The sequence below is a fragment of the Liolophura sinensis genome, chromosome 9, assembly GCF_032854445.1.
Source record: "Liolophura sinensis isolate JHLJ2023 chromosome 9, CUHK_Ljap_v2, whole genome shotgun sequence".
Taxonomy (NCBI): Eukaryota; Metazoa; Mollusca; class Polyplacophora; order Chitonida; family Chitonidae; genus Liolophura; species Liolophura sinensis.
Genome location: NC_088303.1, coordinates 13100180 through 13115646, shown reverse-complemented (window position 1 = coordinate 13115646; position 15467 = coordinate 13100180). Strand labels below are relative to the sequence as shown.

General features: G+C 40.0%; 1 protein-coding gene across 1 annotated transcript in view; it reads left to right on the top strand.

Annotated features, from left to right (window-relative positions):
- LOC135475615 (Y+L amino acid transporter 2-like) overlaps positions 1–13289 on the top strand; it is a gene marked incomplete at its 5' end in the record, with an annotated part of 29358 nt that extends 16069 nt beyond the window's left edge. The window contains 7 exons of the mRNA XM_064755544.1: positions 2991–3035; positions 3902–4025; positions 6354–6457; positions 6812–6908; positions 7720–7869; positions 11129–11306; positions 12714–13289. Coding sequence (XP_064611614.1) covers positions 2991–3035; positions 3902–4025; positions 6354–6457; positions 6812–6908; positions 7720–7869; positions 11129–11306; positions 12714–12775 — 760 coding nt within the window. The remainder of the gene's footprint in view (positions 1–2990; positions 3036–3901; positions 4026–6353; positions 6458–6811; positions 6909–7719; positions 7870–11128; positions 11307–12713) is intronic.
- Between the last annotated feature and the right edge of the window lie 2178 nt (positions 13290–15467).

The following is a 15467-nucleotide window of genomic DNA, read 5'->3' as shown; positions in this document are numbered from 1 at the left end:
AGCCCCATGATGCTTCATTACACTACCCTTGTGGTATAGAGCAAAACCCATGATGCTTCATTACACTACCTCTGTGGTATAGAGCAAGTGCCATGATGCTTCATTACACTACCCTTGTGGTATAGAGCAAGTCCCATGATGCTTCATTACACTACTCCTGTGGTATAGAGAAGGTTCCATGGTGCTTCATTTCACTACCCCTGTGGTATAGATCAGATCCCATGGTGCTTCATTACACTACCCCTGTGGTATAGATCAATTCCCATGGTGCTTCATTACACTACCCCTGTGGTATAGAGCAAGTCCCATGATGCTTCATTTCATTACCCCTGTGGTATAGATGAAGTCCCATGATGCTTCATTACACTGCTCCTGTGGTATAGAGCAAGTCCCATGATACTTCATTACACTACTGGTGTGGTATAGATCAAGTCCATGATGCTTCATTACACTACCCCTGTGGTATAGATCAAGTCCCATGATGCTTCATTACACTACCCCTGTGGTATAGAGCAAGCCCCATGATGCTTCATTATATTACCCCTGTGGTATAGAGCAGGTCCCATGATGCTTCATTAAAATGTGTTTGTCGGGTAGAACGTCCCATAATGCTTCATTACTATATCCATATAGGATAACATAAGTCCCATGATGCTTCATTACGATATCCCTATAGGTTAGCATAAGTTCCATGATGCTTCATTACGATATCCCTATAGGTTAGCATAAGTCCCATGATGCTTCATTATGACTGGATAGAACAGGTCACACAAGGCTTCATTATAATATCCATATTGGATAGAACAAGTTGAATGAGATTTCGTAACGATATCTGCGTGGGAGAGAACAAGTCTGAGACTTGTATGCTTGTTCACTGTTAAAGTTACTTGTGTGATGCATACATTGCCTGGAATTTTGAGAAGCCATTGACATTACTTGCCAACATGAATGGATGGGAGGGGCCTCTGTGGCTCAGTCGGTTAGCGCACTAGCGCAGCGTAATGACCCAGGAGCCTCTCACCAATGCGGTCGCTGTGAGTTCAAGTCCAGCTCATGCTGGCTTCCTCTCCGGCCGTAAGTGGGAAGGTCTGCCAGCAACCTGCAGATGGTCGTGGGTTTCCCCCGGGCTCTGCCCGGTTTCCACCCACCATAATGCTGGCCGCCGTCGTATAAGTGAAATATTCTTGAGTACGGCGTAAAACACCAATCAAATAAATAAATAAAATGAATGGATGGATAAATGTTGAAACCCACTTATGTGGAGTGTGTGCCATTCCCATACATTACCACAGTACCAGATCCATCTGTTCAGCGTGTAGCAAAAGTAATACATAGCATCCACATTTTTTCAGATTGTGAGGTACCAGCAGTCCTTCATTGTACCATTGATCTACTGCAGATGCGATGAAGCGTTGATATTGGTAGCCTTTTTTTTTTCTTGTTATGGGATTTTTAAAAATGTTTTATCAACAGCAAAAGTGATCATCTCAGTACAGCAGTGCATGGAGGCCAAATGGAAGAAACCAGCTATCACATTATTGTAACAGCTTGAACACTGGAAATTTTGTTTTGTAACAGCTTTAATTAGGAGTTCAGGCCATTTGCCAGCTACCACACTATCATGTAACTGTATTCAGGGTTGAAACCCTATTATTTTTGTGAAGATTAAGTCGCCAAAGGTTTGCACCTGTCCTCTGGTCAAATCTAATATAGACATGCTTATGAAATGTATTTGTCATTTTAGAGTACACAATTCAAATTGATGCTTCCTAAAAAAATATCTGTGTGTCATAGGTCATGTGACCAAGAAACATATATTTTGTCAGAAAACTTCTCCAAATGGGTTGATATAACAAAACTAAGTTCTGCATAGTATGGAGTTCATACTTACTGTACACAGAACTGTTCTCCAAGACCCTTTCCTGAAATTGTGTTTATTTTCATTTCAATTTTTGTGCATAGTACCCTTTTGTGGCCTCTGAAAGACTCCTTCATCGTCATATGACTGAAAAATGGTTAAGTGCCATGTTAAACCGTAAACACTCACTCGCTTCTTCTGTGGCCACTTTTAAAATAGCTTATTTGACTAATTTTTCAGTTATATTCCATTTTCTCAGGAACTGTATTAGAAACTGAGTCAAGTTTGATTGTTTCTGATGTAACTTTATGATGCTGGGCCCGGATGTTCCAGAGTGTTGTAGCTAATACCAGTATATGTATTGTAATAAGTCATATTACATATATATGATTTAAACAAAACCCAGCAATCAATACAGTTGTAAAGAGACTAAATGGAATAGCAGCAGATTTAGTTCATATATTCAGTATACTGCTTCTGGTTGTTCAAAACTGTTTTAACACTTAATACCAGATTTTACTATAAACCAAGTCTCCATTTTTGTAATTAGCCCAAAATAATTGCGTAACAGTGTATTCAGTTTGCTGTTTTGATTTGACTTTGGACAACTTCTTTGACTGCTGAATTTTGCTAAAATTTCAAGTACATAATATGGTCATGAGTTCCTTCTGCGCATCTAAGTAAAATGTTCTTATGTATGGCTTTTTTTTTGACTTCTAGCTTTTGAAAGTGGAAAGTCAGATTGCACAAGGCTTGCATTACTCGCGTCATTTAGTCATGTCAGAGTTAGAATCCAGCTTGTGCATTAGGTGTCTGCTTTTTCGTCTCCTTTTTTTCATGTCTTATGTGCAATAAAGGGAAGTTACAGATACAAGAAATACGTCACACTGCTGTTGCTCTCAGCCTTGACATATAATTATGTATAGTTTCTTTATGGATAAATATGCATGTATATATGTGTATCTATATATATATATATATATATATATATATATATATATATATATGTATATATATATATATATATATATATATATTTGTCAAAGTCTGGTTTTCTATGTCTTACTGTATGCATTGCCCAAAGTTATTTTGCTTCTGAAAATGTTTATAATGTTGCTTTTTTTTTTTACAGGAATTACCTAAATTTTGTCACTGAAGAATTGAAGAATCCTTACAAGTAAGAAATTAAATGCGATGTCAATAAATTCTTGTGATATGAATTGTTTTTTGATAAAGAAATTATCAAATTTCATTTTTTTCCCCATCATTTTGATTTGCAGCTGTCCATCTGTGTTAATTACCTGTGCACACAATTTCTCCAAAACATTTTCTGATTGAACTCATTCCAAGGCACAGTTTTGGTGCTAATTTTCACTTGTCTCTGACACACAGTCTATTGATGCAGGACAAACAGTCGGTGGGTACCTGCAAATCTGTTACTTGAAACATCTTTGGAAACAATGTTTCAACAAAGTTTATTGTGTCCGTGTTAACAGTAAGTTTTCATATGCAGTGTGACGCACAGGGAAAACAAGGGTAACAAGACTTTGTCTGTAGTTGCTGGGTGGAATAGGGAAAACAAGGATAACAAAAGTTTGTGAGTAGCTGCTAAGAGAAACAGTGAAAACAAGGGTAACAAAAGTTTGTGTCTAGCTACTAGGCAAAACAGGGAAAACAAGAGTTTGTGCCTAGCTGCTAGGTGGAATAGATAAGACAAGGGTAACAGGGAAAGAGGGGAGACAAGGGTAACAAGAGTTTGTTAGTAGCTGCTGGGTGGAACAAGGGTAACAAGAGTTTGTGTGTACCTGCTGTTCAAAATTGGGTAAACCAGGATAAAAAGTTCATGAATGTCTGCTAGGTGAAACAGGGATAATAAGGGTAATGAAGAGTTTAGGAGTAGGTGCTGGGTGGAATAGGGAAAACAAGAGTTTCTAGGATTATTGTCATTTCAGTGTTTTTTGTAATATTGACTTTCTGTAAAACACTGATCCAACAGTGGGACTTGTGTATTGTTTGACTGATGATTGTTTTTTTGTTGATTAGAAATCTTCCCCGAGCGATATGGATTTCCATTCCCCTAGTGACGATAATTTATGTCCTGGCAAACGTCGCATATTTCTCCGTCCTCTCTCCAGCAGAGCTGTTAGAATCTGATGCTGTGGCTGTGGTAAGTTTGTGTGTAGTCATGACTGAACTGCTGGAGTTTGTTGCTGTGGTTGTGACAAGTTTGTGTGTAGTCATGACTGAACTGCTGGAGTTTGTTGCTGTGGTTGTGACGAGTTTGTGTGTAGTCATGACTGAACTGCTGGAGTTTGTTGCTGTGGCTGTGACAAGTTTGTGTGTAGTCATGACTGAACTGCTGGAGTTTGTTGCTGTGACGTGACGAGTTTGTGTGTAGTCATGACTGAACTGCTGGAGTTTGTTGCTGTGGTTGTGACGAGTTTGTGTGTAGTCATGGCTGAACTCGTGGAGTTCGTTGCTGTGGCTGTGACAAGTTTGTGTGTAGTCATGACTGAACTGCTGGAGTTTGTTGCTGTGGTTGTGACGAGTTTGTGTGTAGTCATGACTGAACTGCTGGAGTTTGTTGCTGTGGTTGTGACGAGTTTGTGTGTAGTCATGACTGAACTGCTGGAGTTTGTTGCTGTGGCTGTGACGAGAGTGGGATAGCTGGCAAATGGTCACACGTATGTGATGAAATATGGCCTCCTGTTAGTTTACCTCAGTCAGGGTTTTATTCTAACTGTTCCTAGCACCATGGCAGAATCACGTAAAAAGATTCCATCAGGTTAATTGCAGTTTATTAGACATCACTTGTCTGGAATTACTCAAAATACTGTTGTCATCACATTTAACATTCAGCATTACTCGCCTGCTGGAGCTTGATGCTGTGACCATGGTAACTTTCTGTGTAGACATGACTCATCTGCTGGAGTCTGGCGCTGTGGCCATGGTAACTTTCTGTGTAGACATGACTCATCTGCTGGAGTCTGACACTGTGGCAGTGGTAACTTTCTGTGTAGACATGACTCATCTGCTGGAGTCTGACGCTGTGGCCATGGTAACTTTCTGTGTAGACATGACTCATCTGCTGGAGTCTGACGCTGTGGCCATGGTAACTTTCTGTGTAGACATGACTCATCTGCTGGAGTCTGACACTGTGGCAGTGGTAAGTTTTTTGTGTAGACATGACTCATCTGCTGGAGTCTGACACTGTGGCAGTGGTAAGTTTTTTGTGTAATCATGACTCATCTGCTGGAGTCTGGCGCTGTGGCCATGGTGGTTTGTGTGTGGTTGTGACTCATCTGCTGGAGTCTGACACTGTGGCAGTGGTAAGTTTTTTGTGTAATCATGACTCATCTGCTGGAGTCTGGTGCTGTGGCCATTTGGTGTCTGTGTGTAATCATGACTCACCTGTTGGAGTTTGATGCTGAGGCCGTGATAAGTTTGGTGTGAAATCATGACTCATCTTCTGGACTCAGACGCTGTGGCCGTGGGGGTTTGTGTGTGGTTGTGACTCATCTGCTGGAGTCTGACACTGTGGCAGTGGTAAGTTTTTTGTGTGGTCATGACTTGCCCACTGGGGTTTGACGCTGTGGCCATGTGTGTAATCATGATTCACCTGCTGTAGTCTGTCGCTGGTGTGTAGCCATCTCAAATGTGACATGCGAGTGTGTCTAAAGAAAGAGGTTAAGCGTGGGTCTCCGGGGCTGTGAAGGGCATGTGAAGGTGAGTGTGTTTTGGAGAAGGAATGAACATGGGGTTCAGGGCCTGTAAAGGTGAGTGTGTCTTGGGAGAGGAAATGAACATGGGGTTCAGGGCCTGTAAAGGTGAGAGTGTCTTGGGAGAGGAAATGAACATGGGGCTCTGGGCCTGTGATGAGTGTGTGTTAGGAGAGGGGGTGAGCATGGGGCTCTGGGCCTGTGAAGATGAGTGTGTCTTAGGAGAGGGGGTGAACATGGGGCTCTGGGTCTGTGAAGGTGAGTGTGTCCTAGGAGAGGGGATGAGCATGGAACTCAGGGCCTGTGAAGGTGGTGTCTGGGAGAGGAGAGCTTTCATCTGTAATCACAGCTGATGTTGATCATGGAAGCTAGTATCATGGCAGCTTTAGTGTTTACTGCACTGTCCCTGTGAATGTGTCAAGCTTGTGTAGGTAGACAGTTTTCAGTGAGTCACAGATTCTACCCAGAATATGTTTGATTGTAATGGTGTGCTCGTGGTTTGGAGCATTATAGTCTTAAGGACAATTTCCTCTGCAAGCCGCACCACAAAATCCATGCAGCTTGCTGCATTGTCACGCACGTGTAATTTCTACTGCATGCTGCGACACACGTCCAGCATTTGCTGCCGGACGTGGAAATTTCGTGCAGTATAAAATTGGCCTTTACATTTAGTGTACTCAATGGCAGACCTATACTGAATGCCAGAGTCTTCTGTTTACAAATGGTTTCCAGTTTTTACCAGGGTACCACTACAATTGTTCTATTGTTTCTTACAGACATTTGCAAACAGGACACTGGGCGTAATGGCATGGATAATGCCATTGTTTGTGGCGTGTTCAACATTCGGTGGACTGAATGGTGCTATCTTCACTTCAGCAAGGTTGGTGGTTGTGGGTCTTTGTTATTGCTTCCTGGTCTTCTGAGAAATAAACGTCTAAAATTTACTTTACATTGATGTTCCCTATAGTGCTGATATATCTGCAGCTTTGCAAAAACACCGCTGAAAAATGAAGAATGGGTCTTTGTTATTGCTTCCTGGTCTTCTGAGAAATAAACTTCTAAAATTTACTTTACATTGATGTTCCCTATAGTGCTGATATATCTGCAGCTTTGCAAAAACACCGCTGAAAAATGAAGAAATGTATTCAGTGCTAACAGTTAAGATTCAGTTTCGCATGTATCAGAACCAATGTTAGTGTGTTACGTACGTGTAGCAGTTATTTCCTTCTTGCAGACTCTTCTTTGTTGGTGCTCGAGCAGGTCATTTGCCGGACTTTTTGGCCACCATTAATTTGAAGTATTTCACTCCAATGCCTGCTCTTCTGTTTGGGGTAAGTTTAGTATAAAACATGTTCATTTTGTTAGGTGTATGTACATGTATATTGCCCCACTGTTCCAGTACACAGTCCAGCCTTTCAACTGAAACATTGTGACAGAACTACTTGTATGGGGTGTTGAGAAATAATTTGCCAAGTTTTTCTGAAGCTTGTGTCTTAATTGACACCAACAAATCATTGCCAGTGTCATTTTCATAATAATTGCATAAATTTCACTTAAAAAAGTGCTTCAGTGGCAGAAGAGGTTGAAGATTTACAGTACATGTATATTTCCCTGCATTTCCATTGTACAGGTAGCTATCCACATGTATATTTTCCCACTGTTTCAGTGTACATACAGCTTTATGTATATATATATATATATACATATATATATACATATATATATACATATATACATGTATATTTTCCCGCTGTTAGTGTACAAGCAGCTATATACATGCATATGTTCCCACTGTTCCAGTGTAAAGGCCGCTATATATGTATATATTTTCCCACTGATTCATTGTTCAGGCAGCTATATACGTGTATATATTCCCACTTTTTCAGTGTACAAGCAGCTGTATACATATATTTTCCCACTGTTCAAGTGTACAGGCAGCTGTATACGTGTATATTTTCCCACTGTTCCAGTGTACAGACAGCTGTATACAAGCATATTTTCCCACTGTTCCAATGTACAGGCAGCTATATACGCGTATGTTTTCTCACTGTTCCAGTGTACAGACAGCTATATACATGCATATATTCCCGCTGTTCCAGTGTACAGGTAGCTATATACATGTATATTTTTCCACTGTTTCAGTGTATCATGTCCTTGGTTATGCTGTGCTCCAGTGATGTCTACGCCCTGATAACCTACGCCAGTTTTGTGGAGTCCTCTTTTATTGGGCTCTCTGTCTGTGGTATGCTATATCTACGCTACAGCCGACCAAATATGGAGAGGCCAATAAAGGTAATGTTAATCATCTTAATGGCATTATTTAGAGATGTTAACAAAGGATACACCTGTCTTGATAAACTGTCGTATAATTCTGAGTAAATTTTGATGTGCAGGTGTGTTTGTAAATTTTGATGTGCAGGTGTGTTTGGTTGGGCAGCGGGCAATTTAAATCGCCTGTTGTGACAGTAAGCCATATACACTGCTCGGGATTGAGCTGTGTGCTAGTGGTTAGAGAGGCCTGCCTGTCAATCTCAAGGACACACAAGATGTGGGTTCAATGCTTGCCTGTCAATCTCAAGGACACACAAGGTGTGGGTTCAGTGCTTGCCTGTCAATCTCAAGGACACACAAGGTGTGGGTTCAATGCTTGCCTGTCAACCTCAAGGACACACAAGGTGTGGGTTCAATGCTTGCCTGTCAATCTCAAGGACGCACAAGGTGTGGGTTCAATGCTTGCCTGTCAATCTCAAGGACACACAAGGTGTGGGTTCAGTGCATGCCTGTCAATCTCAAGGACACACAAGGTGTGAGTTCAGTGCTTGCCTGTCAATCTCAAGGACACACAAGGTGTGGGTTCAATGCTTGCCTGTCTATCTCAAGGACACACAAGGTGTGGGTTCAGTGCATGCCTGTCAATCTCAAGGACGCACAAGGTGTGGGTTCAGGCATGGAGAATGTGCAGATTCGTCGTTGTCACTTGTTGTTTTGCCTTGGTTAGAACAGTCAATTGAGGATGCTGTTATCGCTGATTGCCCCGTCAGAAACTGTTAAGTCTTTGAGCAATATGGTCTGGATATGTGTGCATCACAAATGCATGGAAGGGTTTGTTCGTAACTTACCAAATGTCGGTGGTCTACACCAAACACACTGGTCTCTTCCAGCCATATAACTGACCATCACTGTCAAAGTGACAGAAATCTTTAGTAAGCAACATTCAAGGAAACAGGATATAGTCTCTTCTTAGTCTTGTCTCCTTGCTATAATTTTGGCACCAGTTTCCACCCTGCTGTAATATACAAGGCTTGATACAATGACCGATTGCCTCAAAAAGTACTGTGTTATCAGGGTGGCACAGTCCTCGAAACCCCTTGAAAGTGCTTGAAAAATAGAATTTCATTTTCAAGTATTTGAAAGTCCTTAAAAAAGACAAATACCCCTGGAAACTGCTTGAAAACCTTAGTTTGTCATGAACTTAAATGTTGTCTGCTCACCGTTTAGTCTGTATATCGGGAGCTCGCTCATAGTTCTCCCATGATCAGGGCTTCCGCTCACACTCGCCATTGTTGCAAATTGAGAACAATTTTTTGGAATGGCGATAAAATTTGAAAAAATGCGAATGTTTTTGGCGACAAATTTATTTGCTTAAGAAAAAATACAAATGTTATACAAAATCTACCATGAGAGTTTTCTGGTGTGTTTAGGAGATTTTTACAATTTTTCTTATGAAAATAATGTACTTACTTTCATTTCAAACGGCCTCATCTCGGCAAGTTGACTTACATTAAATAACACGTGAAATGATTTTTGTTAAATAACAAAGGAGAATCATGGCATTTTGGAGGATGCCTTTCATCACCAATTGAAAAAAAAATTATCAAGGGAAATAAATCAGGGTAGAGTTATACCTGTAAATGAAGCTACCTCCCATAAAAAATTTAAACTTTCCACTTAATAAACAATTTTGTTTTGGATCCGAAGTAAATTAAATGTTTCAGAATATAGGCTGTTAGATATATGTGTACGCCATCTGCTTTTCTCCTGTCAGACTGTGTTACTCCTATGTACTGATCATAATGTTGCATTTAAATAAACTGAATTTACAAATTAATTCCGTAACAAAATTTTCTGATAGAGGAAATTACATTTTACTAGGATCCTACGGATAGGTTGAAAAAAGGATTGATTTTTTTTTTCAAAAATAAAAACATGCTGCCAAGCCCTGGTCCATTATTTTGAGCTCAGTTGTTCTAAATGTAACGTTTGATGAACTCCAGATATAGCTGGAAGAGACCAAACTGATTCTAGCAGCTGCACCATGGCAGATAATAACGAATTACAGAAGGAGACCTACAAGAGTCAAGGCTGCTAAGGAAGTGTGGCTAAAGAAAAGTAGTATTTACTACAAAGTCTGATGAGTGGCTTAAGTGACTGGCTGGAAAAAATAGTAAAAATACTGACCCAGTGGAAGCCCTGAATAATGATATATGGCGTTCATTTGTTTGACTGAGCCAGGGCCAGGTCAAAGAATATGTTGCATTACATAGGTGAAGGGCAGATATTTCTTGAAAAAGCAAGCGTACTATTCAATATTCATGCATGCAAATTAAAGCATCTATAATTCAGACTTAAAATATAATCTATAATTTGCACCATGGTATGTTTAAACTAGCTTTGAAAATGACAAAAAACTGCTTGAATTTCATTTTCAAATACCTGTACGAACCCTGGTTATGCTCATATTATAATTTGGAATGCACAGATGAGTGAACCTATTTTGTGACCTACAAATGCTGACATTGACCAATCCTCACTCCGTTTTAGGGCGATCATGTGAACTTTTGGGCCATCGTGCAGTATTCCCACTTGACCTGATTAACAAATACATGTATGTTGCTGGGTGAAGGGAGATAACTTTGGGCATAATGGCCCTGTAGTCCTCAACTTCCATCCACTTGGTTATTTCCCCAACATTACCACTCCTCCTGATTATTTCTCCATGACTACCCCTCCTCCTGGTTATTTCCCCATGACTACCCGTCCACCTGGTTATTTCCCCATGACTACCCCTCCACCTGGTTATTTCCCCATGACTACCCCTCTTCCTGGTTATTTCCCCATGACTACCCCTCCCCCCTGGTTATTTCCCCATGACTACCCCTCCATCTGCTTATTTCCTCATGACTACCCCTCCCCCCTGGTTATTTCTCCATGACTACCCCTCCTCCTGATTATTTCCCCATGACTACCCCTCCACCTGATTATTTCCCCATGACTACCCATCATCCTGGTTATTTCTCCATGACTATCCCTCCTCCTGGTTATTTCCCCATGTCTACCCCTCCTCCTGGTTATTTCCCCATGACTACCCCTCCTCCTGGTTATTTCTCCATGACTACCCTTCCTCCTGGTTATTTCCCCATGACTACCCCTCCACTATTTTTTAATTTTTTCGTAATTACCCTAAATTTGACTACCCTTTGAGCATATCATTTGTCCATACCTTCCCTTTGACATGGTTATTTCTCCATAGTTTTAATGTTTCTCATTACAGGTAAATATCATCTTCCCAATCATCTTCCTGGTAATTTGCATCTTCCTGATCATCACGCCTCTCACTGCAAGCCCTCAGGAATGTCTAATTGCGATTATCATGGTGTTTACTGGCATCCCCGTCTACGTGCTTGGTGTCATGTGGAAGAATAAACCTCAAGGAATACGCAATTTTCTATGTAAGTGCTGTCTTATTTTATCTACTTTGGCTTCATTGTTTGTATCGTTAATTTTTACACTTAAATAATGTGGCTGTTAATGTAATGGCTGTTGAAATGATCGATGTCTAAACTTGTGCTGCAACCTGTTTTAGGTTCATGCCTGTGTGACTGGGGAGAATCAGTGATGTTTTAGGTACTACTGTAATTCTTCAACCTTTCGCATGTTTGCAAGGTGTTTATTCAAGCTTATTCTGAAGGCATTATTCTGTGTACACTGATAAAATTACACGTTTTGTGAAATTTGTCCAATCCAACCAGTGTGTATAAATGGCAGTGAAAGATGCTCTTACATATTCAGAAAGGTTGAGGACAGGGTATAGACATGACAACCGCAGTGACCTGTGAGAATCACTGAGGCAATCACATATTTGCAGTGGCCACCCATATTACACAGATGGCCAGTTGTCGGTAGTGATTTGCGTATCAAATACCAAGAAAGATTTTTACCTCATAGCTCAGCATTCACAGGGTTGCAGTTACCACCCATACTACGTGGATTGCCAAATTCAGTTAGCAATTTGCCTGTCAGTGACTTGTGTGGTAAATTTGTGCACGATCTCCAACAGTGTCTTTTACCGCCACAATGATTTACAACTCAATAATATACAAATTCACCGCCGTGCAATCCTTACACATACGATAAACATTCTTAGTTGTGACAGTGTAATAATTTTGGCCTTTTCTTGTTGATTTAATGGCAAGATCTTAGCACTGTCTAATTAGACAATAATCCCTGTGTATGACAGTGTCAGTCATTCTACTTTATTCGGGTGTAGAGATTAGTATTTGAATGTATCCTGTGAATGGAACATTATGCAGTTTTATGAACTGGTTAATCAGACGAGCTTCTGGCGTTCTCTGAATACCTTGATATCTGATGTGCTTGGTGATTTTATAAATCAACTTTCAGTCTGATAAACTTGGAAATGAATTTTCCATCTGGTATTCTGATGGAGCTGTGCTGAGAAACATGAAACACAATGTTACATTTCTTGTACCTCACCTTCACACACTTGTTATACTAAAAGGTAGAAGAGGGTTCCTATGACATCAGCAGAAACAGCTGTTTTCTCAGGTTATATGTGTGTAAATAGCTCATGTCTGATTAGTGGAAATTGATACCATGCCATTGAAGCTTTTGGTAAATGGTCTTCATAGGCATATAAGTTTGCTTACTTTGAAGTGTGATATCTCAGTTGTCATCGCAAAAACAAAAATAAAAGGTGTGGTTTATACTTCATGTGGGATACTTTATTGATGTAAGTTAGCATTCGGTCTGGTGTTGTCTTTTCTTTTAATTTCGTATTGATGTCTTCATGTAGGGATTGTACATCTGAGTAGAACTGTTTAACTTGTTTTTTGCAGGTAAATTCACCGTTTCCACTCAGCGTCTTCTGCTCTGCGTTCAGGAGGACCATGAAGATTAAAGTGCCTTATGAGAATCTAATGAGTTGTATGTCCATGGCATGATGTGTAACTCTGTAGAGGTGTGTGAGAGTTAAACATCATGCTAGTGTCTTATGAGAGTCCAATGTGTTATATATCCATGGCATGATGTGTAACTCTGTAGAGTTGTGTGAGAGTTTAACATCATGCTAGTGCCTTATGAGAGTCAAATGTGTTATATATCTATGGCATGATTTGTAACTCTGTAGAGTTGTGTGAGAGTTGAACATCATGTTAGTGCCTTGTGAGCGTCTAATGTATTATATATCCATGGCATGATGTGCAACTCTGTAGAGTTGTGTGAGAGTTGAACATCATTCTAGTGCCTTATGAGAATCTAATGTGTTATATATCCATGGCATGGTGTGTAACTCTGTAGAGTTGTGTGAGAGTTGAACATCATGATAGTGCCTTATGAGAGTCTAATGTGTTATATATCCATGGCATGGTGTGTAACTCTGTAGAGTTGTGTGAGAGTTGAACATCATGATAGTGCCTTATAGAGAGTCTAAATGTGTTATATATCCATGGCATGGTGTGTAACTCTGTAGAGTTGTGTGAGAGTTGAACATCATTCTAGTGCCTTATGAGAGTTGAACATCATGGTAGTGCCTTATGAGAGTCTAATGTATTATATATCCATGGCATGATGTGTAACTCTGTGGAGTTGTGTGAGAGTTGAACATCATGATAGTGCCTTATGAGAGTCTAATGTGTTATATGTCCATGGCATGATGTGTAACTCTGTAGAGTTGTGTGAGAGTTGAACATCATGATAGTGCCTTATGAGAGTCTAATGTGTTATATATCCATGGCATGGTGTGTAACTCTGTAGAGTTGTGTGAGAGTTGAACATCACGATAGTGCCTTATGAGAGTCTAAATGTGTTATATATCCATGGCATGATGTGTAACTCTGTAGAGTTGTGTGAGAGTTGAACATCATGATAGTGCCTTATGAGAGTCTAATGTGTTGTATATCCAGTGCATGTATACCTGTTTGAGAGCTCATCGAACATCATTTTAGTGCCACATGACCGTCTGATGTGTTATGTATCCATGGTATGATGTACAGCTGTTGAGCTGTTTGAGAGCTGATCATCATTGTAGTGCCTAAAGACAGTCAAGCTTTACAGGTACAGCTGTACTCAGTCCTCTAAGCATGTTTAGCTGTTGGGCTGTTTGAGAGCTGATTATCATTATGGTGCCTAAAGAGAGTCAAGCTTTACAGCTTCAGCTGTACTCTGTTCTGTAAGCATGGTATGATGTGTATTTGTTGAGCTGTTTGAGAGCTCAACATCATAAATGCTCATGTTCTATTTTTTTAATCATTTTAACAGATATCACTGCTAATTGTTAACATGTTAATGCTGACAGTTCCAGTCTTTGTTTATAGATAAAACTGTGTGTATTTATGTACATGTATGTACAATAACAGTAATGTTGGACCACAATGACAGTTGTCCAATGATGACAGTTGTCCAATGATGACAGTTGTCCAATGATGACAGTTGTCTTATGATGACAGTTGTCTTATGATGACAGTTGTCCTATGATGACAGTTGTCTTATGATGACAGTTGTCTTATGACAGTTGTCCCATGATGACAGTTGTCCCATGATGACAGTTGTCCTATGATGACAGTTGTCCTATGATGACAGTTGTCCTATGATGACAGTGGTCTTATGATGACAGTTGTCCTACGATGACAGTTGTCCTATGATGACAGTTGTCTTATGATGACAGTTGTGCTATGATGACTGTTGTCTTATGATGACAGTTGTCCTATGATGACAGTTGTCTTATGATGACAGTTGTCTTACGATGACAGTTGTCATACGATGACAGTTGGCTTATGATGACAGTTGTCCTACGATGACAGTTGTCCTATTCAGCAGTTTGAGTCAGTTATATTTTAAATAATCTCAGGGCTGACAAACGAGCATGGAATAGTCACGGGTGAATATGGAGTACTCAAATGAGTATCGGTTACCCAAATGAGTATGTATTACTCAGAAGAGTATGGATTACCCAGATGAGTACGTATCACTCAGAAGAGTATGGATTACACATATGAGTACATATTACTCACAAGAGTATGGATTACACAGATGAGTACAGATTACTCACAAGAGTACATATTACTCATAAAAGAGCACAAAGTACTCATTTTAATATAATAATAATGCTCATAGACTGCTGATACACCATTGTTCTGACTAAAGGATAATGTCATATGGAAAACCAGCAGGTTATTGCCAGCAGTAAATATGTGCGCTGAGATGATCCATAAATACATGTACCGAGATGATCCGTGAAAAAAACGTGCTGAGACCATCAATAAATACATATGCAGAAATTATCAGTATACATGTTCTGAGATGGTCGGTAAATACATGTGTACTGAGATGATCAGTAAAAACGTGTACTGAGATGATCGGTAAATACATGTGTACTGAGATGATCAGTAAATACATGTGCTGAGATGGTCAGTAAATACATGTGCTGAGATGGTCAGGAAAAACATGTGCTGAGATGGTCAGTAAATACATGTGTACTGAGATGATCAGGAAAAACATGTGCTGAGATGATCAGTAAAAAAAAGACGTGCTGAGATGGTCAGTAAATACATGTGCTGAGATGGTCAGTAAATACATGTGTACTGAGATGGTCA